This window comes from Chlorocebus sabaeus, chromosome 12, assembly GCF_047675955.1.
Source record: "Chlorocebus sabaeus isolate Y175 chromosome 12, mChlSab1.0.hap1, whole genome shotgun sequence".
Taxonomy (NCBI): domain Eukaryota; kingdom Metazoa; phylum Chordata; class Mammalia; order Primates; family Cercopithecidae; genus Chlorocebus; species Chlorocebus sabaeus.
In genome coordinates, this window is record NC_132915.1 from 112615686 (window position 1) to 112639403 (window position 23718).

The 23718-nt window shown below is 61.7% G+C and overlaps 1 protein-coding gene across 5 annotated transcripts in view; it reads left to right on the forward strand.

The window, feature by feature from the left end:
* Nucleotides 1–10692: 10692 nt before the first annotated feature.
* The window catches only part of GPSM1 (G protein signaling modulator 1), a 31736-nt gene continuing 18710 nt past the window's right edge, over nucleotides 10693–23718 (forward strand). Inside the window, exons 1-8 of one of the 5 annotated variants that reach the window (XM_008005645.3) lie at nucleotides 10693–10993; nucleotides 17949–18170; nucleotides 19228–19363; nucleotides 20190–20341; nucleotides 20709–20832; nucleotides 21117–21232; nucleotides 21815–21970; nucleotides 22961–23069. In XM_008005645.3, the coding sequence (XP_008003836.1) occupies nucleotides 10926–10993; nucleotides 17949–18170; nucleotides 19228–19363; nucleotides 20190–20341; nucleotides 20709–20832; nucleotides 21117–21232; nucleotides 21815–21970; nucleotides 22961–23069 (1083 nt within the window). In that variant the 5' untranslated portion in view covers nucleotides 10693–10925. Of the gene's footprint in view, nucleotides 10994–14778; nucleotides 15384–17948; nucleotides 18171–19227; nucleotides 19364–20189; nucleotides 20342–20708; nucleotides 20833–21116; nucleotides 21233–21814; nucleotides 21971–22960; nucleotides 23070–23718 lie in introns of those variants that run through there. The other 4 variants (XM_008005644.3, XM_008005646.3, XM_008005642.3 and 1 more) reach the window with 4 other exon arrangements.

Consider the following 23718-nt stretch of genomic DNA (forward strand, 5'->3'; position numbering starts at 1 on the left):
AGGAGCAGAGAGCCCTCCTGGGGCCATTGTGGCCAGCAGACCTGCTGGAGTTGCCCGCAGCAGGGATGGGAAACATGGCTGGGGGCTCATGGCAAGGACCGGCATGAGAATCTCGGCCCAGGCCCTGGGGTTCTGAGAGAGGCTTTCATCTGCAGCAGGGCAGGGAGCCACGCACTGCTATGGAATGAATGTGTGTCCTGCAATGCATAGGTTGGAGCCCTCACCCCCTGCGTGGGCACAGTAAGGAAGTGACAAAGGTGACAGGAGGTCCCAAGGCCAGACCCTGATCAGATGGGGCTGGAGTCCTAAGGACACACACTGGAGAGCTCACTCACCACCCCCAGGAGAGGCTGCGTGAGGACACAGCACAGGGACAGCTCTCTCTGTGTCAGGACCCAGCCCTCACCAGAAACCAAATCAGAGAACCTTGACCTCACGCTGGCATTCCCAGGACTGTGAGAAATGAGCGCTGTCACTTAAGCCGCCCGCCTATGGTGACTTGCTATGCCAGCCCATGCAGACCAAGACACACAGCTTTTGAAAACCAAGTCCAGGCCGGGCGCGGTGGCTCACGCCTGTAATTCCAGCACTTTGGGAGGCCAAGGCGAGCGGATCACGAGGTCAGGAGACTGAGACCATCCTGGCTAACTGGTTCAGTAGAAACCCCGTCTCTACTAAAAAGACAAAAAAAATTAGCTGGGCGTGGTGGGCTACTTGGGAGGCTGAAGCAGGAGAATGGCGTGAACCAGGGAGGCGAAGCTTGCAGTGAGCCGAGATTGCGCCACTGCACTCCAGCCTGGGTGACAGAGTGAGACTCCATCTCAAAAAAAAAAAAAAAAAAAAAAAAAAGGAAAGAAAAATCCTGCTGGGCTACTGGACCCCAGTGGAGACAGGCACCCAGCCAGGCATGTCAGGGTATGAAGTGGCAAGAGCTGCCCACCGTGAGCTGACACAGCCAGTCCCACCCAACCCTAAGGTGGCATGCCCAGCAGGGTTTGCTGTGCAATGGACATGGATGCATGAGGACAGACGTGGGGAAGGCAGAAGGCACCACAGTGTGGGCAGGTGCCCAGTCCCAGTCCCGCGGGGCCCACCCACCCTCGGGGGCTCTCCCAGGACCGCTGGAGGAGGGGTAGCTGGCCAGGCCTGGGTTACCGATGGATAGGCTCAGGGAGCAACGAAATGGGTACAGCTGCACATCGATGCCTCTGGGGAGGCTCTGGAAGGCTGTGGTGCAGTCACCCTCAGAGGGACTCTGACACTGCCCCGTCACCCTCGCGTAGGGGAAGGGAAGCAGCCTGAGGGGAGAGTAGAAACGGAGTCAGGGGCGCAGCAAATGACCTCTCTGGCTGGTTAGGAATCTACAAGAAAAAGATGGAGCGGTCAGGGAAAGGAGGCCTGGGCAGAGGCGTGTGGGGAGCGAGTGGGCTCCTGGGAGACCTGGGCAGAGGTGTGCGGGCTGTGGGGGACTCCTGGGAGCAGAACAGTGTGCCATCTTTGTATCACAGTCTGCACTCTCCAGAGAGCAACTGCTATGACACTGAGCAGCCGAGCACACGGCATTGTCCAGACCGCCGGGCATCAGCCACTTCTGCTGGCCAGTGGCTCGCCCACAAAGTGACCGTGGTGGCAGTCAGTCAAACTCTCAGGGACCCAGCGAGCGGTCCAGCTCTGCTCCCTCTCTCCATGCCTCGCTCCTCCCCAGCCGTCCAGTTCCACAGCGGGGTCTCCTCCCTGGCCCCCTGATCTCTGTGATGCACAGTTTGAGATGCAAACAAACTCCCTGAGTCGATGCAGTAGGGTGTGCAGGGGGCTCAAAGCTGATGCATCTGCACAGGAAACGCAGTCTACCCTCCTCAGACATCTGTTAGGCTTACCCTGCAGGCCCTGGGCCCGGGGGAGAGGAGCCCCTGCAGCCTGCAGAAGTGGGGAGGGGCTGCTGCAGAGGTTGCAGATTTTCATGGCAACCAGTGTAGGGTCACTGCGCCCAGGGTGGAAACTGCTCAGCAGAGGCTCAGGGGAGAGACTCCAAGAGGGTAGGTGGGGCCAGGCGGGGGTGCAGTGCCTTAGTGTCATGCACATGGTCAGAGAGTCCATCAGATAGACGCAGGGCGGGCGCAGGGTGGGGACCCAGCTAAGGCCGGCACTGTGGCCTGGGAGGAGCCCCGCCTTGCACCCCATGGCCATCTGGCAGGACATGTCTGCTGCCAACAGTGAGCCCAGCATGGGCAGGATGCCCAGCAACGCAGACTGGGCGCTTCCGTAGACCACCTGGAGTAGCACCTACTCGGCTCCCATAGTGCCTGGTCACCTCCACCCCATGTTCCCCATAAGGCCCAGGCCAACCTGAGCACAGCCCCTGCTCTGCCCTTCCCTGGCCCCTTCCTCATGGTGAAGTGGTCCCAGCACCTGGCATTGTCCTCCCTGCACTGCTGTGCCCACTGCGGGACTGGCATGTGCCCCTCTGGCCTGCCTGGCTGCCCAGTGCGTGGCTCAGGGTTGCAGGGTCTGAAGCAGGGGCAGGCTGGGGGCTGGGAGCTGGACCTTCCTCCTGTCTTGGCACCAAGGCCCCCGCTTGTGAGCTGCTGAACTGGGCCTCAGCCGACACCCTAGCTGTACCCTTTCTTTCTCTTTTTTTTTTTTTTTTTTTTTTTGAGACAGTGTCATGCTCTGTTGCCTGGGTTGGAGTGCAGTGGCACCATCTCAGCTCATTGCAACCTCTGCCTCCCGGGTTCAAGCGATTCTCCTGCCTCAGCCTCCCGAGTAGCTGGGAGTACAGACGTGTACCACCATACCCGGCTTATTTTGTATTTTCAGTAGAGATGGGGTTTCACCATGTTAGCCAGGTTGGTCTCGAACTCCTGACCTCTGGTGATCCACCCGCCTTGGCCTCCCAAAGTGCTGGGATTACAGGCGTGAGCCACCGCACCCTTTCTTTTTTTAATTGAATTTAATTTTAAGCTCTAGGATATGCATGCAGGATGGCGGGTTTGTTCCACAGGTAAATGTGTGCCATGGATGCAGGTTTGTGTCCCACAGTTCATGAGCTGGAGCCCTCACCCACTGTGTGGGAAACTCGGAGTAAGGAGGTGACAAAGGTTACATGAGGTCACGAGGCCGGGCCCTGATAGGTCTGCTGCACCTATCAACCCATCACCTAGGTATTAACCCCTGCAGGCATTAGCTATTTTTCCTAATGCTCTCCCCCACCGCCCTCCCCCAACAGGCCCCAGTGTGTGTTGTTCCCCTCCCTGTGTCCATGTGTTCTCATTGTTCAGCGCCCATATAAGTGAGAACATGCAGTATTTGGTTCTCTCTTCTTGCGTTAGTTTGCTGAGAATAACGGCTTCCAGCTCCCTCACATCCCTGCAAAGGACATGATCTCGTTCCTTTCTATGGCTGCATAGTATTCCATGGTGTACCACATTTTCTTTTCCTTTTTTTTTTTTTTTTTTTTTTTGAGACGGAGTCTGGCTCTGTCGCCCAGGCTGGAGTGCAGTGGCCGGATCTCAGCTTACTGCAAGCTCCGCCTCCCGGGTTCACGCCATTCTCCTGCCTCAAGACTCCCCAGTAGCTGGGACTACAGGCGCCCGCCACCTCGCCCGGCTAGTTATTTTTTTTGTATTTTTTAGTAGAGACGGGGTTTCACCCTGTTAGCCAGGATGGTCTCGATCTCCTGACCTCGTGATCCGCCCGCCTCGGCCTCCCAAAGTGCTGGGATTACAGGCTTGAGCCACCGCGCCCGGCCATCTTTTTTTTTTTTTTTTTTTTTTTTTGAGATGGAGTCTCGCTCTGTCGCCCAGGCTGGAGTGCAGTGGTGCTATCTCGGCTCACTGCAAGCTCCGCCTCCCAGGTTTACGCCATTCTCCTGCCTCAGCCTCCCGAGTAGCTGGGACTACAGACGCCCACCACCTCGTTCGGCTAGTTTTTTGTATTTTTTAGTAGAGACGGGGTTTCACCGTGTTAGCCAGGATGGTCTCGATCTCCTGACCTTGTGATCCGCCCGTCTCAGCCTCCCAAAGTGCTGGGATTACAGGCTTGAGCCACCGCGCCCGGCCTATACCACATTTTCTTTACCCGGTCTGTCATTGATGGACATTTGGGTTGATTCCATGTCCTTGGTATCGTGAACAGTGCTGTAGTGAACATACGCACTCATGTGTCTTTATAATAGAACGATTTATATTCTTTTGGGTATATACCCAGTAATGGGATTGCTGAGTCAGATGGTACTTCTGGTTCTAAATCTCTGAGGAATCGCCACACTGTCTTCCACAATGGTTGACCTAATTTACATTCCCACCCGCAGTGTAAAAGTGTTCGTATTTCTCCACAACCTTGCCAGCATCTGTTGTTTCTTGACTTTTTAATAGTCACCATTCTGAATGGCATGAGATGGCATCTCATTGTGGTTTTGATTTGCATTTCTCTAATGACCAGTGATGTTTAGCTTTTTTCCATGTGTTTGTTGGCCACACGTATGTGTCTTCTTTTGAGAAATATCTGTTCGTATCCTTTGCCTGCTTTTTAATGAGTTTTTTTTTCTTGTAAATTTGCTTAAGTTCCTTATAGATTCTGGATATTAGCCCTTTGTCAGATGAGTAGATTGCAAAAATTTACTCCCATTCTGTAGGTTGCTGTTCACTCTGATGATAGTTTCTTTTGCTGTACAGAAGCTCTTTAGTTTAATGAGATCCCATTTGTCAATTTTTGCCTTTGTTGCAATTGCTTTTGGTGATTTCATCATAAAATCTTTGCCTGTGCCTATGTCTTGAATGGTATTGCCTAGATTTTCTTCTAGGGTTTTTATAGTTTTGAGTTTTACATTTTAGGCTTTAATCCATCTTGAGTTAATTTTTATATTATAAGGTGTAAGGAAAGGGTCCAGTTTCAGTTTTCTGCATATGGCTAGTCAGTTCTCTCAGCACCGTTTATTAAATAGGGAATAATTTCCTCATTGCTTGTTTTTGTCGGGTTTGTTGAAGATCAGGTATTGTAGATGTGTGGTTTTATTTCTGAGTTCTCTACTCTGGTCTAAAATTGGTCGATGTGGCCGGGCACGGTGGCTCACGCCTGTAATCCCAGCACTGTGGGAGGCCGAGGCGGGCAGATCACAAGGTCAGGAGATCGAGACCACGGTGAAACCCCATCTCTACTAAAAATACAAAAAATTAGCCGGGCACAGTGGCGGGCGCCTGTAGTCCCAGCTCCTCAGGACGCTGAGGCAGGAGAATGGCGTGAACCCAGGAGGTGGAGCTTGCAGTGAGCCGAGATCACACCACTGCACTCCAGCCTGGGCGACAGAGCGAGACTCTGTCTCAAAAAATAAAAAATAAAAAATAAATAAAATTGGTCGATATGTCTGTGTTTGTATCAGTATCATGCTGTTTTAGTTACTGTAGCCTTGTATTATAGTTTGAAGTCAGGTAGTGTGATACCTCCGGCTTTGTTCTTTTTGCTTAGGATTGTCTTGGCTATACGAGCTCTTTTTTGGTTCCATATGAATTTTAAAACAGTTTTTTTTTTCTAATTCTGTGAAGAATGACAATGGTAGTTTAATGAGAATAATATTGAACCTATACATTGCTTTGGGCAGTATGGCCATTTTCACGATGTTGATTCTTCCTATCCATGAGCATGGAATGTTTTCCGGTCTGTGCTGGCTGGACGCCTTCTCTGGTGGTCAGGCCAGGACCTCCCAGCCGTGTCTGCGTGTCCCTGCATGTCCCAAGCCCCGCCCTTCCTCAGGATTGCTAGGCTGTCCTCTCGGTGACATTGCCCAGAGTCTCCACCGGAGGAGGAGAAAGTCCCAAGGCTGTCTGCGGGCCATGAATGAAACGTGCTGTCACCTCAAAGGCACAGTGGCTGAGCCCAGGAACTGGGTCCCTCATGGCCAGAGAAACGCACTTCCCCGACCTTCTAGACGGATGGGGCCCTCCCAGAGAAAAAGCCCTCTCAGCGTTCAGTGGTGTTTGTGCGTCAGCCCCCCACAGTGCGGGGATTCCAGGTGTGAGCTGCCGGGCCGGCCCAGTGGTGTTTGTGCGTCAGCCCCCCACAGTGCGGGGATTCCAGGTGTGAGCTGCCGGGCCCGGCCCGGCCTCATAAAAGACAAAGGCGAGTGTCCTCATAAGAGACAAAGACTAGGGCTTTGGGGAGAGAAGGAGAGGCTGCGTGCAGACAGAGGCAGAGAGAGCAGCGACACAGCCAGAGCCCAGGAAGGCCTGCAGCCCCCAGAACTGACCTGGGTGAGCATGGACCCTCCTCTGTGAGCCCCCGATTCTGGACCCTGGCCCCCCGAGCTGGGAGGAAATACATGTTGTTTTAGGCCACCTGGTGCTGGGTCATTGGTACAGCAGCCCTGCGAGACTCCTTCGAGGCCCACAGCCCAGCACAGCCACGTTTACTGAGTGCCCTCCATACACCAGCCACGGTCCTAACGGCTCAGCCTCCCAACAACCCTCGGAGGTGGTGACAGGCGGGGAATGCGGAATACGCCCGGGCCTGACAGCTGGGACGTGGAGGCGGGATGTGTACCCCAGCACTGCACGACTTCTCTCCCCCAGAGGGTTCCAGACTCACACCCAGCCATTGCACTCCACAGATGGGAAACTCGCAACTCACATCCCCAAAAGCTAAAGCTGGGGTGCATTTTTTGTTTGCCTTGGAAGGACTCCCTAGGATTTATTGGGGGTAGCTGATTTGCCTTCCTCGTTCTGTTCGGTTTAGGCTGATGTTAAAAGACTCCCCCCTACCACAGACCCTGGGGGAACCTGGGGAGCTGCTCTCGGACGCCGAGCAGCACAGACTATCCCAGGCATGTGTGCACCTGTCTCTACGTGTGTGTGTGTGTGTGTGTGTGTGTGTGTGTGTGTGTGTGTGTGTTTCCTCGGCACTCACAGCATCACCATCTGCCAGGCTGGGTAGGGCACAGGTGAGGAAGACCAAGGAAGTTCCACGAGACCCGCCTTGCCAGGATGAGTGAGTGTGAGCTGCGTCCTGTGTGCCCTGCCTGCCCACAGACCCCGGGGACATCACCTGGGTGACAAAGCCTGCAGTTGCCAGCAATCGGCCAGGAATGCCGCACAGCCAGGTGTCTCATACTGGCGTGGGTGTCGTGCGGCCTCACGCAGCCCTTGAGCTATTTCCAGGTGTGGGTATCATCTCCCAGCGAGGCGCTCGGCCCAGGGGTGGGAGAGACCGTTTCCTTCTGGCTCCCGGCGGAGTTTGTGGGCCCCTCCACCCACCCTGCAGTCCCCAAACTCCAGGGACTTGGAGGTCCCCAAGGAGAGGACATGGCAGTGGGAGACGCTGTCATGAGGGGACTTGGGCAATGGGGAGGGACACATGCCCAAGCTGTGAGGAGGAATAAGTTCATTCTCAGAGAAACGAGATTATGTGGACATGGTAAACCCAAGTGTTCTTTTTAAGTGAGATTACTGGGAAACAATGTTAAGGCTGAGTGTTCTTTCTACGAGTGTGTGTGTGTGTATGTGTGTGTGTGTGGGAGGGGGGGAGTCCTTCACTCTCTCCCTCCCCACTCCCAGCCTACTTCTTCCTTCCCCAGCTTGGAATCCAGCTGAGGCTGGTGAGGAATCATCAGGCCCCAGCATGGGTAATGGCAGCTGCTGGTGGCCCTAACCCCCACTGGGCCCTGCAGGAGCTGCTTGTTGGGGAAGGGGCCTGGAGAGGTGCAAGCAGGAGGAAGCCAGGGTCGTGGGGCCGTGGACTGCCACAGCCACCACAGAAACACTCCAGCTGCCCCCAGCCCTGGCAAACCAGTGAAGGCGTGTGCTGGTGCTCTGTTCCTGGGGTGGCTTGGGGCCGCCTGGCTGCCTCTCCCGAGCCTGGCCCTCACTCAGGGGCCCACACCAGCCTCAAGTGCCCGCCTCCATCCAGAGCCCGAGCTCCCCACTCCTGGGGGCTGAGCCAAGAACCCTGTGGCTGTCCCACCGTCGCCTCCCAGAGCCTTGTCCAGGCCAACAGGTCAAGGAAGAGCTAAGGTTTAGAATCAGCCCGGTCAGGTGACGCCTGAGCTGCCACTGCTGTCACCACTTACACACAGGGTGTGAGGACAAAGTGGTGCGTGCCAGGGAGGGCTGAGTGACAGAGAGCAGGCACGCGGCAGGCGCCTGAAGGTGGAGGTGGCGCTGACAATGGCCACCAGTGAACAGGGCCCTGACTGTGCTGGGGCTGACTCGAACCCTTTGGCGCTGCCATGCAGGGGCTTGGGAGGGTCCCTCCCCAGGCACATGGGAGGTGGCGCCTCCCTGACCACGGAGCCATCATGTCTGCCAGAGGCCCCCCCTGCGCCCTGTGCTGCTGCTCGGGGCCAGAAGGTCGAGTCGATGGGAAACGGCTTTCTTTCCTCTCACACACCTTCAGGAGTCAGGCCCGTTAGGGATGGAAGGGGCTGCGCTCCTGGTCCCCTGGGGGAGCAAGCTTCCCGCGCTCTTGGGGGGATCTGGTAAGGTGGATGGTGGGAGGTTCGAGGGTGTCCGGAGCCTGATGGGAGGGGGTGGCAGTGGAGGGTCGTCCCCCCCGGGTCTCCCTTCTGGATGTGGACACCGCATGTCAGGCCTGTCACCTGGCCTCATCGCACTCCGTCTCCGGAGCCTTCATAGGTTTTCTCGACAGGAGAAACAGGTCCCTGGATAGGAGGAGACGCCCCTCTGTGCAGTGTGGCGGGGATGTACCCCTAATCAGCCGGGACCCACTGCAGGGGCCCAGCAGGACCAGGCACGAATATGAGGACAATGCGACCCCAGCTGGTCTTGCTGTGTGCCAGGCACACGGACAAGCACCGCACAAACCCCACGGTTCATTGACCCTCCACACCCTGCAGGACGGGTAGCCCTCAGGTGACAGAACCGAGGCTCAGAGAGGGAAAGTAACTTGTGCCAGGTCACACAGCCTCGTAGCCCAGCTCGGCCCAACAAAGCTGGAGCCCTCGGGGGTGCAGTCTTCCCCACAAGTTCTGATATAATGCTGGGGCTCTGCCGGCCCAGGGACACAAGCTCCCAGTTCCCTGCATCAAGGCAGGAGACAAGGAGAAGCTCCTCCAGCAATGACAGCTACGGGGCTGCGAATCCCTCCCTCCCTCCACCATTTGTGCAATGTCATTTGCCCCACTTGTCACCAGGCTCCCACCACTAACCCAGGGGACCCACAAGGGGCTCATAGTGGTGGTGGGGACCCTCTGTGGGCCTCCTGATGGCAGCAGTGTCTGGGGAAAGAGGGCTGAGCAGAGGTCTGGCACGGGCCAGGCCCCCGGCAGCCCCTGCCCTTACAATGATGCTGGCTCGGGTGCCCGAAGCCCAGAGGAGGCAGCCCGGCCCGGAAGGTTGGAGCTTGAATCGAAGGCCTGTTCTCTGCCCGCAGCCAGGCCCAGGGCTGTGGCAAAGGAGGGTGGTGCCCCAGCCAGCCCCACTGCCCCTGCCGGCCAGCAGCCTCGGCCCAGGCTGGAAGGGAGCAAGGCCCTGCCTGGCTCCTGCGGTCTTTGGGGGAGGGCATGTGGGCCCAGCAGGCAGCTTGTGCTGCGCTCCAGGGCACAGATGGTTCTCATTCCTGCTGCCTCCCTTACACAGGAAAACAAACCAGCCCGGGGCCAACAGACCCCTTTTTAACCTCCTGTTTATTTTCCTTCCCATGCTTGAAGCCGCTGACTGTCCTGGGGCGGCATCTGCTGAGGGTCTGGCCAGGGCAGCGCTTTCCTGACCTCAGGGCAGCTCCCCCAGGGAGGGGCTGGGGTGCGGGGAGGGGCCCCGAAGGAATGCAGCCCATTTCCTGCTCCTAGACTTGTCCAAGTCATACCCGGGGTCACAGCTGCCTTTCAACGGCCTGGAGTCTCCTGACACCCCAGGAAGGCCCAGGATGGGGTGGGGGGCAGGACAGAATCGGGTGAGGCCGGCTGTGGGCCTGGCTGGCTGCAGGACCTCTCAAGTCATCAGGAGCTGAGGGTGGGTGGAGAGGAAGCCACATCACACCACATAGGCCCACAGGGCTCCAGGAATTCAGAGGAGGAGGAGGCGGTAGGGGCTGGGGTCCTGGGACCCCGAGTGAGTACAGCCCATGGTGCTACCTGCATCCTCCCTAAGGCTGCACAGCACCCGGGAGGAAGGAATGAGCAGGCTCCATCCCCATTCCAGGCGAGCGTGGGAGGGGGATGTGGCCACCCAGGGTCTCAGAGGTGGGGGCCTTACCAACCATCCCGCGGGCCAAGCAGAGCCTGTATTTGTCATCAGCGCCCCAGGTTTCTCTAAAGCAGGCAGACAGCATCCCCACCGCCTGCACCCCATGGCCAGAGGCGGAAGTTTGGAGAAGGAGGCAAAGCCATGCTGGGGCTGCACAGAAGAGGAGGGGAGGACCCCCGAGGGGTAGGCCGCCCACCAAGGAAGGCAAGGAGGCCTCAGCAGCCCCTCCCCACGTCGGCGAGGCAGGCGGCTCACCAGGCAGCCTGTGGATGAAAGCAGCCCAGAGGCCAGCAGGGCTGCACTGTGACCCAGGGACCCCCGCGGGCCCTCAGAAGTCCCCAGGGGACCTGCAGCAAGGCCAGGCCCAGGCCGTCTCCCCTGCACTCCCTGGGGTGGGGTGGGCTGGGGCCCACACCCCCCACCCCCTCCCCGGGACTGCCGGCCTCGCGGAGCCCCTCCCCCAGCGTCCGCCCCGCCCCCGCAGAGGGAGGCACAGCGGTGGCCGCCCGGTCCGAGCCCCCTCCCCGCGCGGGCGGCGGTGACATCACGGCCACGGCGGCGGGGAGGGGCGGCGGCGCCCCGCGCACATCACTTCCTCGGCGCCTCCCCGGGGGAGGACGGGCGGACAAGGCGCGGACGGACAGGCGGACAGCAGGGTGGACAGCAGGGCGGGCAGAGGGCAAACGGCCACGGCGCGGGGGGCGCTCCCGGCTCCCGCTCCCGCGCCCCGGACCCATGGCGGGCCCGGCCCCGCCCGCGGCCGAAGAGCTCCCGGGCCCAGCCGCCAGGCGCCTCTACTCCAGGTAGGACGGACCGGGACCGGGGCCGGGGCCCGGGCCGGGGCCGGGGCCGGGGCCCGGGCCAGGCCGGGACGCGCGGGAGGCTGCAGCCGGGAACAAAGGCAGCTCCGGCGGGCGTGCAGCGTGGCTGGGGACGCGCCCCTCCCTCCAGGCCGAGCCCAGCCAGGCATGTGGCCCGCGTGGGCGTCCCCTGCAGCCCTCTTTCCCCAAGCCAAGGGGACAGGGGTGGGGGTTGGGGGGCCGGAGGCGGGGCGGGCAGCTTCTCCAGCCTCACTCCCCTGGCACCTGGCAGGGGCACCGTGGGGAGCTTCTCTCCCAAGCCTGGCCCTGCCATGCCTGGGGCACTCAGGAGCATCATGGCCAAAGAGACCTGACTGCTATGGATGGGGCTCTGCCCCTCACCAGCCCATTGGGATCCAGCTGGGTTGGAGCCAGCAGGTGGGTGTGTACCTGCCTGAAAAGGCACCTGCCCTCAGGCCACATTCTGGGTGATCCCAGTGGCTGGGCTCTGTGCCCCACGCTGTTGGGGATGACAGGATGGCCCTGCCCCAGGTGGCATGCCTGCCTGGTGACTCCCAATGTCCCCCTAGAGGGTGCCCTGGGCCCAGCCGGACAGGTGCCGGTGCCCAAGCAAGGCTGGGTGGTGCCAGGCCTCAGGCAGAGCCACAGGAGCGTGAGGTCCAGGCAGGGGCTTGCGAATGGGTGGCAGCCGTCAGAGGCAGGCCTGGCTCCCCAGAGTGAGGACACTATGGTCCTGTGGACATCCCTAAAACCTGGTGACCTCCCTGATAGAGGTCCCAGCTGCTGACCCCTGGGGGCGCCTAGCCTGGCCTCCAAGGAGTCTCTGGCCCCAGCCAAGCAGCAACCTCTGCCTAGGGCACCCGAAAGGAGGCACTGGTGGCACTGGCAGCAGACAGAGGCCTCACTGCCTCTGGTCTGCTGTGTGCTGTGGTCCCAGACACAGCCCCATTGTGCCATCCTGGATGGAGCTCTGAGCCCCTAGCCGGGCTCCTGGGCCCCACGCAGGGGAGGGGCGTGAGGGCGGTTTTGCTGGCAGCTGCTGCCAGGGGCCTGCCCTAAAGGATTTTCAAGGGTTTCCTCCGCTGATCTGATCACAGCCGCATGTGCTCCAGGGCAGCTGTGCTGTGAGGGGGATGGATGGCAGCGCTGGCTGGAGTGAGTTTGAGTGTGAGTGTGTGACTGTGAGAGACTGTGTGTGTGGAACTGTGAGAGACTGGTATCCAGGACCTTAGCCTTGGGTGAGCCCTGCACAGCTGACCACAGAGTCGGGCATTTTTCAGGCTCCAACTGGAAGCCTGGGGTCCCCTGGGGACACACCAGACAGGAGCCAGCCCTGGGCAGGGGCAGTGCTCAGAGGGACCACTCAGAGAGACCCCCGGCCCAGCCTTGCACCCCCCTAAGCAGGGAGTCCAGGTGAGCTCCAGGGTTGAGCCAGGCCCAGACTTGGGGGACACGCACCAAGCCTTCCAGCAGGGTCTGTGATGAGGGCCCCGGGGAGTCTGGACCCCACCGCATGGCCACAGCCAGGTTTGGGCAGGCGGTTCCTGGTCAGAGCTGACTTCAGAGAGGGTGGGCATGGATGCCTAGAGGTGTCCTGGGCCAGTGGAGGCCGTGGACCCGACGGGAGGGTCTTTTGCTGTCATGCTGGGACTGGAGAGCAAGACATGGAAAAGACTCCTGTCTTCTGAAACCCACATGCTGGGGGCAGCCCACCTGCTGGTGTGGGCGGTGGGCACGTGGATGCCCTGGAGGTGGGTGGAATCCATTTGGGCACGCCTCGTGTGGCTGTACTGGGGTCCCTCAATGTGGATGGAGCTCTGGGTTGGCCCAAGGTCTCCTCTGCCCCGTCTACCCCCTTCCCACACTGACATTCCTTATTCCTTTCTGGAGAGGGGAGTTCCAGCTTTTAAAATGGGGAACTATGCCTGGAAAACACACTGAGAATGAAGCCGAAGAATGTGCCCGTGAGCCCACCAAGTCCTCGGAGGGCCCGTGGGTGCTGGGTCGGTGGGGACGGGGCCCTGGGTGCTGGGTCGGTGGGAACAGTTAATGCTCAGAACTCTGGCCCACTTGCCAGGGGCCCCCTGGCCCAGAGCAGGGCTTTGGGGGTGAAGAGGCCTGGCAGGGACAGGCCGGTGGCTGAGGAGGCCCCGGAGAGTGGGGAAGCCCTGGGTGGTCCTCTCCTGGCCTCGCAGCTGCATTAAGGCCAGCTGAGTGCTCCCCAGGGCTGGGATGGGGAGGGGGCAGTAGAGCAACTCATCTTGGGGTGACCCTGTTAGAGGTGCCCACCAAGCAGCAGCCATCAGCTCCCAGACAGGACATCCTCAGGTGAGGATTGGGCTCCCCGAAACCTCTCTGGCCACGTGGCCACACTACCCCCATCCTCACTGCGTCCCTCGTCCCTCCCCTGTTCCCCGTCCTGGGCACCATCCCTGGTGGACCGCTGGGCAGCGACGGGCCCTAGGAATTCCTGGCAAGCCTGACCGCAGGTGCTTCCTACAGCTGGGTGACCTTCAGTCCCCTCTCCCGCCATACTTCCAGTCCAGTCCTGCCCCTCACTCTCTCCCTTTCCCCGGCCACTGAAGGGGAGTCACCGTGGTTTTCCCTGGGGGTGTCTGGCTGGAGGATGGGGCAGATAGAGCCAGCTGTGAGCAGGGTCTCTTGAGCATCTGCACAGGGGCCAGCAGTAGGTGACAGCCCTGGGGAGGGGCAGGTGCCTATTCTGTTAGCAGGGCTGGGACTAAGGGACATGGCTGGAGGTGGTAGGAGCTGCAGTGCTGGCTTGGGAGCTGGCCTTGGCGGTGGGCATCCCAGCCACCATGGAGGGTTTGGGGGTTCAGTCTGTTGGCGGGGACTGGACAAGGGAGAGGCATTCTAGTCCCTGCCCCACTGTTTGGCCAAGCTGTCCTGAAGGTGGACAAATGGCCCGGCCTGAGTAGGACCCCTGAGCCCACAAGGCCTCAGAGTGGGGAGGACAGAGCCCAGGGCCTGAAGACCCCCACCTGTCCTTGGATTCCTGCCTCTGCTCAGACCCCGTGACTGTCTCAGGGACCAGACCTGTCCCCGCCAATCCTCCACCTCTGTCGGGTTCCAGCCTCCTCATGGGCCACAGGTGGCTGGAGGAGCTGGGAGCCCAGCTGAGAAGGACGCCGGGGGTTTGGGAAGTTTGAGGAAAGGAGCCAGGCTAGGGGAGCGTGGTCCATGCCTCCCAAGCCCCATGACCTGGGGAGCGGCATCCCCCAGGCCCCGCGTGGCCCTGACCCCGTTAGACCTGGGCCCCCGTTCGCACCTTGGCCAGTCAGGTGAGGGAGAACACAGAGGGCCCGGTGGACATGGGGCTGGCATGGTGAGGACTCTGAGCCCACCTCCACCGCCCCATGCCTGCACCATGGGCTGGTGCCAGGGAGGCTGGGGAGGGGGCCGGGGGGGGGGGTCAGGGGTGGAGCAGAGGAGGCACAGGGGCCTGGAGAAATGGGAGGGGGCCGGAGGGGGGGATCGGGGTGGAGCAGAGGAGGCACAGGGGCCTGGAGAAATGGGAGGGGGCCGGAGGGGGGGCCAGGGGTGGAGCAGAGGAGGCACAGGGGCCTGGAGAAATGGGAGGGGGCCGGGGGGGTGTCAGGGGTGGAGCAGAGGAGGCACAGGGGCCTGGAGAAATGGGAGGGGGCCGGAGGGGGTCAGGGGTGGAACAGAGGAAGCACAGGGGCCTGGAGAAATGGGAGGGGGCCGGGGCCGCCACTGCCCAGAATTCCAGCTTTGCCCAGCCCAGGCCAGGTCTGGGGCAAGAGGTGCTGGGCTGGGGGCACTCACATACTCTGGTGCTCCCGAGTGAGCCCAGTCCTGGGCCAGAGCAGCCTCCGCTGGGAACTGGATAAACGTTTGCAGAGGAGTTGGTGGGTGACTGGCAGAAGGGCAGTGCCGCTGGTCCCAGTCCCCAGAGGAGCACGCTGGACAGGATTACCCCAGGGATCCCCGCCCCACTGCTGACGAGGCTGACCCAGCCTCTGAGCTGTCCTTGATCCCTTGATCCACGTCAGGGCCTGAGGAGGCCCCCAGGCACCTGCTGGAGGGCTGGCCGTCCCCCGCCGAGCTTTAAACCCACCATCCTGGAGGTCGGAGGGCAGGGAAGCCTGAGGCCAGATCACCCGCCAGGACCCGTGGCCATGGTGGGGCGAGGGCTGGCTTGGGGGAGGAGGGCCTGGGGCCTGGCAATGCCATCTCCTGCTGTGGAGGGCCCGCCTCTGGCCCTGAGCTTGGCGGAGAAGGCCGTGTGCAAGGTGGTGTATGGCGCCCCCCGCCCCCGCCCGCTGCTGCTGCCCGTGGGCCTGGAGCTGTGGCTCTACGTGCAGAAGATGCGAAACCTGCAGAGGAAGAGGTGCGGTGGGCAGTGGGTGGTGTGGTCACGTGGGTGTGGGTGCCAGGGCGTGGTTGGAGGCTGTCTTGGGATGAGTGGAGGGGACACCCCACCTGGTGGCTGGCTGCATTGCCTGGATCCCAGACTGGAGGTGCAGAATGAGTGAGGCCCATCCGTGCACCCTTCCCCGACTTTTAGGCCTAGGCCCTTCCCAGGCCAGAAGCCTCCTTTGCCTTGAGCCTCGAATGCTACGTCTCCGGCCGGAAGGGAGGCAGGAGGCGGCTCCCATAATCAGATCTGTGGAGCAGCAGCATCTGGGCTTCGCAGACACCCAGGCCTCAGGCCTGAAGCCCCTCTCCTCCAACGTTGCATGGAAGGAGGGGGCAGGAAGTCGAGTGAGACCACTTGACAAGAGGCTGGGCGGGGCAAGCGGGCCTTAATTAGGAAGCCCTGTGCGTGGCGCTGGCCGCAGGATGGGGCTTGACTGGTTGCCATGGCGATGGGGCTCCTGTGACCCACGTGGCATCCGGATGGCCATTCCCAGAGGGATGGGTGAGGTGGCTGTGAGGCGCCCGGCAGGTAGTGGGTGGAAGGCCCTGGCCCTGAGGTGAGAGGATCGCTTGAGCTCAGGAGTTTGAGACCAGCCTGGGCAACATAGTTAGACTCCCGTCTCTAACAAAAACAAAAGTAAGTTGGGCGTGATGGTGCAAACCTGCAGTCCTAGATGCTTGGGAGGCTGAGGCAGGAGGATGGCTTGATCCTAGGAGATGGAGGCTGCAGTGAGCCAAGATCGCATCACTGCACTCCAGCCTGGGCAGCAAAGCAAGACTGTGTCTCTATAAAAATAGAGCCGGGTGCGGTGGCTCATGCCTGTAATCCCTGCAATTTGGGACGCCGAGGTGGGTGGATCACGAGGTCAGGAGATCGAGACCATCCTGGCTAACACGGTGAAACCCCATATCTATTAAAAAATAACAAAAAAAAAAAAATTAGCCAGGTGCGGTGGTGGGCACCTGTAGACCCAACTACTCAGGAGGCTGAGGCAGGAGAATGGCGGGAACCCGGGAGGTGGAGCTTGCAGGGAGCCGAGATCGGGCCACTGCACCCCAGCCTGGGCGACAGAGCAATACTCCATCTCAAAAAAAAAAAATTAGTAATAGCAAAATAAGTTTTAAAAAAGAAAAATAAAAGCAACAGAAAGCAAACAGGAGTGATGGGGTTGGCCTGCAAGCAGCCGAGGCTGAGCCCTTTCCCCACTTGTCTGAAATCAGGTCCCTCCCGGGCTCCAGCTGTGTCTGCCACCTCCCAGGGCCCCCCCAGGCTGCTCCCTTGCTGAGTCTTGTGTGGCTCTCACCCTCTGACCCTCGGGGGCACCCTGCAGATGGAGGCCCGCCTGCTCACACTGGGTACCCCATGGCATCTGCTGGGTGTGCCCTCTCCCCACAACCCTTCACCCAGGGCAGCGCAGCAGCCTGAGGCCCATGTGACCTGTAAGAGTAGGATGGAGGAGGACACCCAGCCCCAGGGCAGGCAGCAGGGAGGTGCGGAGCTGGGCAGCCATGGAGTGACCCCCACACTCCTCCCTGGCAGCTGAGTGCCGAGGGCAGCTCCCCAAGGCCCAGGGTGGGGTCCCTTGGTGAGCAGGGCTAGGGTGGCAGCTGACGGGGTCCTTAGGGGTTGTGCAGGGCCCAGGGTGAGAGGTTTCTTCTCTGAAGTCCCTGCTCGAAGGTGGGGGACCAGGGCCAGCCAGGGCATTGGTGTTCAGCAGAGGGACTGGTCCTTGGGGTTGGGCACCGCTCACAGGGTGGAGTTCATCTGGGGACGGGGCGCCATCCGCATCTTCCCACAGCAGCGCGGGGGGTGGTGGGCAGCACGTGGGAACGGCGGGTTCTCAGGCCCGTCCTGGCTGTCAGTGGCGAGTGCTTAGCTCTGTGGGTGGGAGACCAGGAGGACAGGGGCTGGGACTGGCTAACCGTCAGCCACACCTCCCCAGCACGGTCTCCCCTGGAGGCTGGAGGCTGACTGAATCCCCAGGCCCTGGCTGGGAGCGCTTGGGGGTGGGGGAGGGGCTGAGATCAGATCCCCACCCCACTCGACCCCCATGTGGCCTTCACCAGTCCCCACTACCGTCTAGGAGCCTCAGTGGTTCTTGGTGGGAATTGGGGGGGCCTCTCCCAGCAGCTGTAGTTGCTCAGGAGGATGGCGAGGGTACCTGGCCCCTGCAGCCTGATTTGGGTGAAGGCAAGGTATGGGGGCCACGCCCCCTCCAGCACCAGCCCCTGGGCCTGAGGATCTTGCCAGAGTCTGTGACTCCAGCCAGTCACACCTTTGCCCCGTGGTGTTCCTGACGTTGGCCGCATAGGGGGTGGACAGGAGGTGTTGGCAGAGGTGTGCTGGCCGGGGCGCCCTTGGGCCCCACTCATGCTCCGGGCCTGTACCCCAAAGAGACACTTAGGTCTGTGAGCACAGATGTGGCGTGGACCCCAGCCCACACAGGGGCGTCCTCTGTAGTGAAGCCACGGAGGTGCCCAGGCACCGGGGCAACCTTGCCAGGAGTGGGCCATGACACCAAGTTCCTCTGCGCAGGATGGAGGCATCGTGCCTGGAGCTGGCGCTGGAGGGCGAGCGTCTGTGCAAGGCGGGCGACTTCAAGGCAGGTGTGGCCTTCTTTGAGGCCGCCGTGCAGGTGGGCACCGAGGACTTGAAGACACTGAGTGCCATCTACAGCCAGCTGGGCAACGCCTACTTCTACCTGAAGGAGCACGGCCGGGCGCTGGAGTACCACAAGCACGACCTCCTGCTGGCACGGTGAGTGGGGTGGCCCTGCTGGCGGGTGGACACTTCCTGTCCTCAGCAGTTACAGTTTGAAGAGGGGGACAGGGCGAGCAGGGTGTAAGGGAATGCAGCGGGGAAGGCCTCACCTGGAGGGCAGCCAGGGCTCCGGGACCCCCGCAGGGAGCCAGGTTTCAGCTGACAGGCGTGAGTGGGTCTGTGTGTCTGCTTGCGAGAGCCTGGGCTGTGACCCGCATGCTGTGTGTGAGCACTCATGACTATGCGTGGCCCGTCTGTGATCCTGTGTGGCTCAGAGCACCACCCTTTCCCCGGCCCCGAGCCCCAGGCCCACTCCCGGCCACTGCTCAGTGAGGTGCGATCCTGCCCTGGGGGCAGTCCCTGCTTTCCCATGGACCCCAAGCTCCTACTCACAGCCTCCTTCCTGCCCAGCGTCATCCACTCCCCAGTCTCCCCAACCCACTCCCCGCCGCTTCTTGGGGTCTTGGGGTCTCCAGTTGGGTCCAGCCCCCAGGCCATGCTTTGCAGGAGCACGATTCCCTTGCCTCAGCCCTGCCCAGCACCCTCCTCCTCAGCCCTGCAGCCGCCCTGACCTCCCAGCAGGGCAGAGCTTCTTGGAACAACCCTCCCACACTGGCCAGTGAGCTCACACTTGCTCCTCAGCACCCAGCCCAGTGTCTGGTGGGCATGCAGCAAATGTCCCCCGAATGAGTTAGCAGGAAGTTAGTTCTCCACCATCAGGCCCCCCACATCCTCCCCGGACCCTAACAGCTGCAGACCCCAGCCCCCTGCCCCAGGCCCAGGCCCAGGCCTGAGGTCCTGTGTATAGCTCCTGGCACCTCTGCAGCCTGTGTGATGATGGGCAGGATCCTGTGCCCCAGACCCAGCCCAGCAGAGCCCACACCCAGGGCTCTCCTCAGGCCTCACTTGCCCAGCATCACCTCAGGGGACGCAGGCTCCTGTCCACTCCACACTAGTCCCTGAGGCCCAGCTACCCCACCCCATGCTCAGCCTCCCCCGGCCCAGGGGCCTGACCAGTCCTCAGCCTGGCCCCTCACTGCTCCCTGCCGTCCAGGACCATCGGTGACCGCATGGGGGAGGCCAAGGCCAGCGGAAACCTGGGGAACACACTCAAGGTCCTGGGGCGCTTCGACGAGGCTGCCGTCTGCTGCCAGCGGCACCTGAGCATCGCCCAAGAGCAGGGAGACAAGGTGGGGGCTTGGTCCGGGGCTGGGTGCCTCCCACCCCTGCCCCGGCCTGCGTCCAGATCCGGTCGGGGCGGGCGGGTGACACGCCATCATCCAGCTCCTCACGGGAGGGATGACAGGGAGGTCGGTCCCCTAGATCCCAAGTGACTCGGGAGAGTGTGGGCCCCCAAAGCGGCCCCCCCCAGCCCATGCTGACCATGCTGACACTGCGGCCCAGGCCCTCATCTTCCACCCTCAGCTCTGCCGACCCTCTCAGTGACCTCCCCCTGAATCTGTCCACACCCCCAGTCACTCACTCCCTGGGGGGCCCAGCGGGAGGCAGCGGGTGGCTCTGGGGGGCAGCAGTGGGAAGCCGAGTTCGATGGTGGTGGTGACAACAGGGAGAGGGGCTCCGTCCCCGCTTGTGCTGGATCCGAGATAGGCTTTGCTGACCTCCCTCCGTGACCCTGTGAGGCGAGAAAACTGAGGCTGGGGGGACGTGACTTGCCACCCATCACGCCAGCTGGAGGTGGCCGAGTGGGCTTGAGGCCACAGCGTCTGGTCCCAGCTGGAGCTCTCAGCCTTGGGCATCAGAGGACAGAGCTGAGGACCTGGCACCCTGGCCACACCAATCCGCAGAGGAGGGAGGGATGGTGAGGGAGGACGGAGGCTGGCTTCCCGGGTGTCCCGTCCTCAGGCCTCCGCCCCTGCCTTAGTGTCTGTGACTCAGTGGGAGCCCCCAAGGCCCCCGGCGTCCAGGGCTGGCACAGTGAGGACACCGGCCTGCTGGCTCTGCACATCCCATGGGGGGCCGTGGAGGCACGCCCCCAACCCTCCGTGCTGCCCGCAGGTCGGGGAGGCGAGGGCCCTCTACAACATCGGGAACGTGTACCACGCCAAGGGCAAGCAGCTGTCCTGGAACGCCGCGAATGCCACGCAGGACCCCGGGCACCTGCCGCCCGATGTCCGAGAGACCCTATGCAAGGCCTCCGAGTTCTATGAGTGAGTGGGGCTGGGCCGGCCCAGGGACCAGGGCTGGTCTGTGCATTTCTGAGCTCCACAGACACTTCCAGACCCCCAACCCCAGGCCCACACCTCCCGGCAGCTCCCAGGGCGGTGACGGCAGGTCAGCCCAGCCCCCCTTTCTCAGCTGCAAGCTCCTCCCCTGAGATTGCCCCTGTCTGGGACTGGGGGGACCTGACCAAGCCCCGGACCTCAGAGCTCGAGGACACTGGAGGCCACCCTAGCTACTGTCTTTCCAGGGCGTAGCCCTGAGGGCCGCACGGAGGCCACTGCTCAGTTCTTCTAGCCTGGGGTGGGTGAGGACATGGGCTGGGAGGTACACGGCTCAGAGGCACTCGGCCCCCAGGAGGAACCTGTCCCTGGTGAAGGAGCTGGGCGACCGTGCGGCGCAGGGCAGGGCCTACGGTAACCTGGGCAACACCCACTATTTGCTGGGGAACTTCACAGAGGCCACGACCTTCCACAAGGAGGTGAGCTGGGCAGGGTGACGGGGTGGAGGGGTCGGGCTGCGGCAGGGGCAGGGCTGAGCCACCCCTCTGGCGGTCCCTGAAAGCAGGGCGGGGTGGTGTGGCCCGGCAGCAGGCGCACCCCACCGAGCCCTGGCCTCATCTACACTTGGTCCTGCGGCTCCTACCTTCTCCCCCAGACACACAGATCTCTGGCTGGCCACCTGGGCAGGGAGGCAGCCCCTGTCCACCCACATCAGGCCCCAGGGCTGCTCCATGACCGCCTGGCCTCGGGTCTGTCTCCGCAGCGCCTGGCCATTGCTAAGGAGTTTGGAGACAAGGCGGCTGAGAGGAGGGCCTACAGCAACCTGGGGAATGCCCACGTCTTCCTGGGGCGCTTCGACGTGGCTGCTGAGTACTACAAGTAGGTGGTCCCCACAATCTCCCAGGGAAACAGCAGGCCATGGGGAGCTGGATGCCCGACCAAGGAGGTGCCCGCCCCAAGATGGGAATCGGACTGCCTCCCCTCCCCAGAAGTCAAGGTGGGGTTCTAGGCTGCCCCGGGAAGGGCAGACAGACAAAGCTCACGAGGAGGCAGGCGGTGGGGGAGCCGGCTTATGGGAGGTCTGGCCATCTGCCTCCTGGCCTGAGCCAGAGCAGTGCCTGCCAGGTGGAGCGAGGCTGTCAGCACTGGGTCCTGTACCCAGCCCTAAACTTAACCCCATCTCAGCCTGAGCAGTGGGCACAGCAGTCCCAGTCCTTTGGGGAGGAGTGGCAGCTCAGGGTGGTCAAGCGACTTGCCAGAGCCTGCCAGGACCGCCTGTCACCCTGGAGCCAACAGTCCAGCTCTGTGGCCATGTGAGGGTGGGGATGAAGCTGGACCCCAGAGAGGCCCCAGTGGGATTCCGGAGCAGGGGACCACTGGGCAGACTACGTCCCCATTCTTACCTTCCACCCCTCACCCTGGAACCCTCCTCCTGGGGGCTGACCTTGCCACTGTTCACAGGAAGACGCTGCAACTGTCTCGGCAGCTCAGGGACCAGGCGGTGGAGGCACAGGCCTGCTATAGCCTGGGCAACACGTACACGCTGCTGCAGGACCATGAGCGTGCGGCCGAGTACCACCTGCGGCACCTGCTCATTGCACAGGAGCTGGCCGACAGGTGCGTGGCGTGGATGCGGTGGGCAGACCCGGCCCGGCCCACAGCCTGAATCACCGCGGCCCAGGCGAGGTGGCCTGGGTCCCATCCCCTGCTCTGCCACTGACCGTGCTGTGACCCGGGCAGGGCAGCACCGCTGTGGGGACTGAGCCAGACAGTGTGGACACAGGGCTGGCTGCTGACCCCTGGCACAAGTGGGTGGGATCGTCCTCCCATCACTCAGTTCGCCACCCTGTTGACCCCCACCACCTGTGTATGTATGTAGATATCAGTCTCTGGACAGAGACAGGCTGGCAAACCACAGGCCCCTAAGTACTGTCCTGTGTGCAGGTCTGGGGTAGGTGGTGGCCAGAACAAGAGGCTCAGAGCCACAGGCCTGTGACCTTTCACAGGCAGCAGAGAGGAGGGGTCTTCTGAAAGGCTGCCCGGCCTGGAGGCCTAAAAGTGGCCCAGGGTTTTCCTTTGTGGGGTGGTGATGAGAATGTTCTGGAATAGACAGAGGTGCCGGTTGCACGGCATGAATGGACAAAATGCCACTGAATCGTCCACGTGAAAAGGATCACGTTCCTGTTAGATGCATTTCCCTCCAACATAAAAGCAACCCCCTCACCCAGTGACTTGGGGGTGCCTCTGAGGGTGGAGGGAGTGCAAGGAAGGAGGCTTGCTGGCCGCCAGGGGGCGAGCGAGGCCAAGGGCCCAGAAACTGCCCACAAAGGCAGAACTGGCCACAGGCCAGGTTGCTTGGGCTCTGTGCGCTAATCCTTTTAATGGGAATGAAAAAGGCAGAGCTGATTGGGGCTTCTCCTTGAAGGTGGCAGAATTTGTGGGAGGTTCCGGCTGGGGGTGTTATCCTGCCCTCCAGTCTATGCTCCTTGGACCTGGGGGCCCCGATGACCCTCGAAGCCAGGGTCGTGCTGGGGCACCAGGGGAGGGGCTGGGGCTGGGGGCAGGCCTGGAGAGGGCGGGTATGAATCCCGTCTCCCTTTCTGGCAGAGTGGGCGAGGGCCGGGCGTGCTGGAGCCTGGGAAATGCCTACGTGTCCATGGGGCGCCCGGCGCAGGCCCTGACCTTCGCCAAGAAGCACCTGCAGATTTCCCAGGAGGTGAGCCAGGCCTGCCCCCAGAGGCCCCGGGCACTGCCCAGCCCACTCCAGACGGGCCGGGTTCACTCTGTCCCGAACAAGCGTTTGCGTGCCTGGGCCGCCCCTCATCCTTTCAGGGCCGTTGCAGCCGCCTGGTCCTTCTGGGGCCTGGTGACAACGTGTCTACCACACCTGGGGGTTTTTCCCGCAGCCCCCAGCTGGTGGTTTCCTGGGCAGCTGCGTCTCCTCCTCCTTGGAGAGGTTGCACAGGGTCTCTGTGGGCTCTGTCCATTAGCACCCTCCTACTGTGGTCAGGGTGGAACATCACAGATGAACTCTGGGCCTCCTGGCTCCTGGCCTGTCCTTACATCACCCACTCCCACGCCACCTCCCTCTGCACACCCCGAGTCTGTTCATGCTAAAGATGGTGCCAGCCCCTACTGACCACCATAGCCCCGTGTGGGAGGTGGCCGGGTGGGGAGGCCTACAGGTGCCCAGGTGAGGGTGGAGAGGGGCGGGCATGCAAAGGTCAGCAGAGCCCTCGTCTGGAGAGCTTCTCCACTGGCAGCCAGCAGGCAGCCCCCGTGTCCCTCTGAGTGCAGGCTACAGCCTCCAGGGCCCTCCAGGGCTCCATGTGGCAATGCCCCCCGTGCCGTGTCACCCTCTCTTC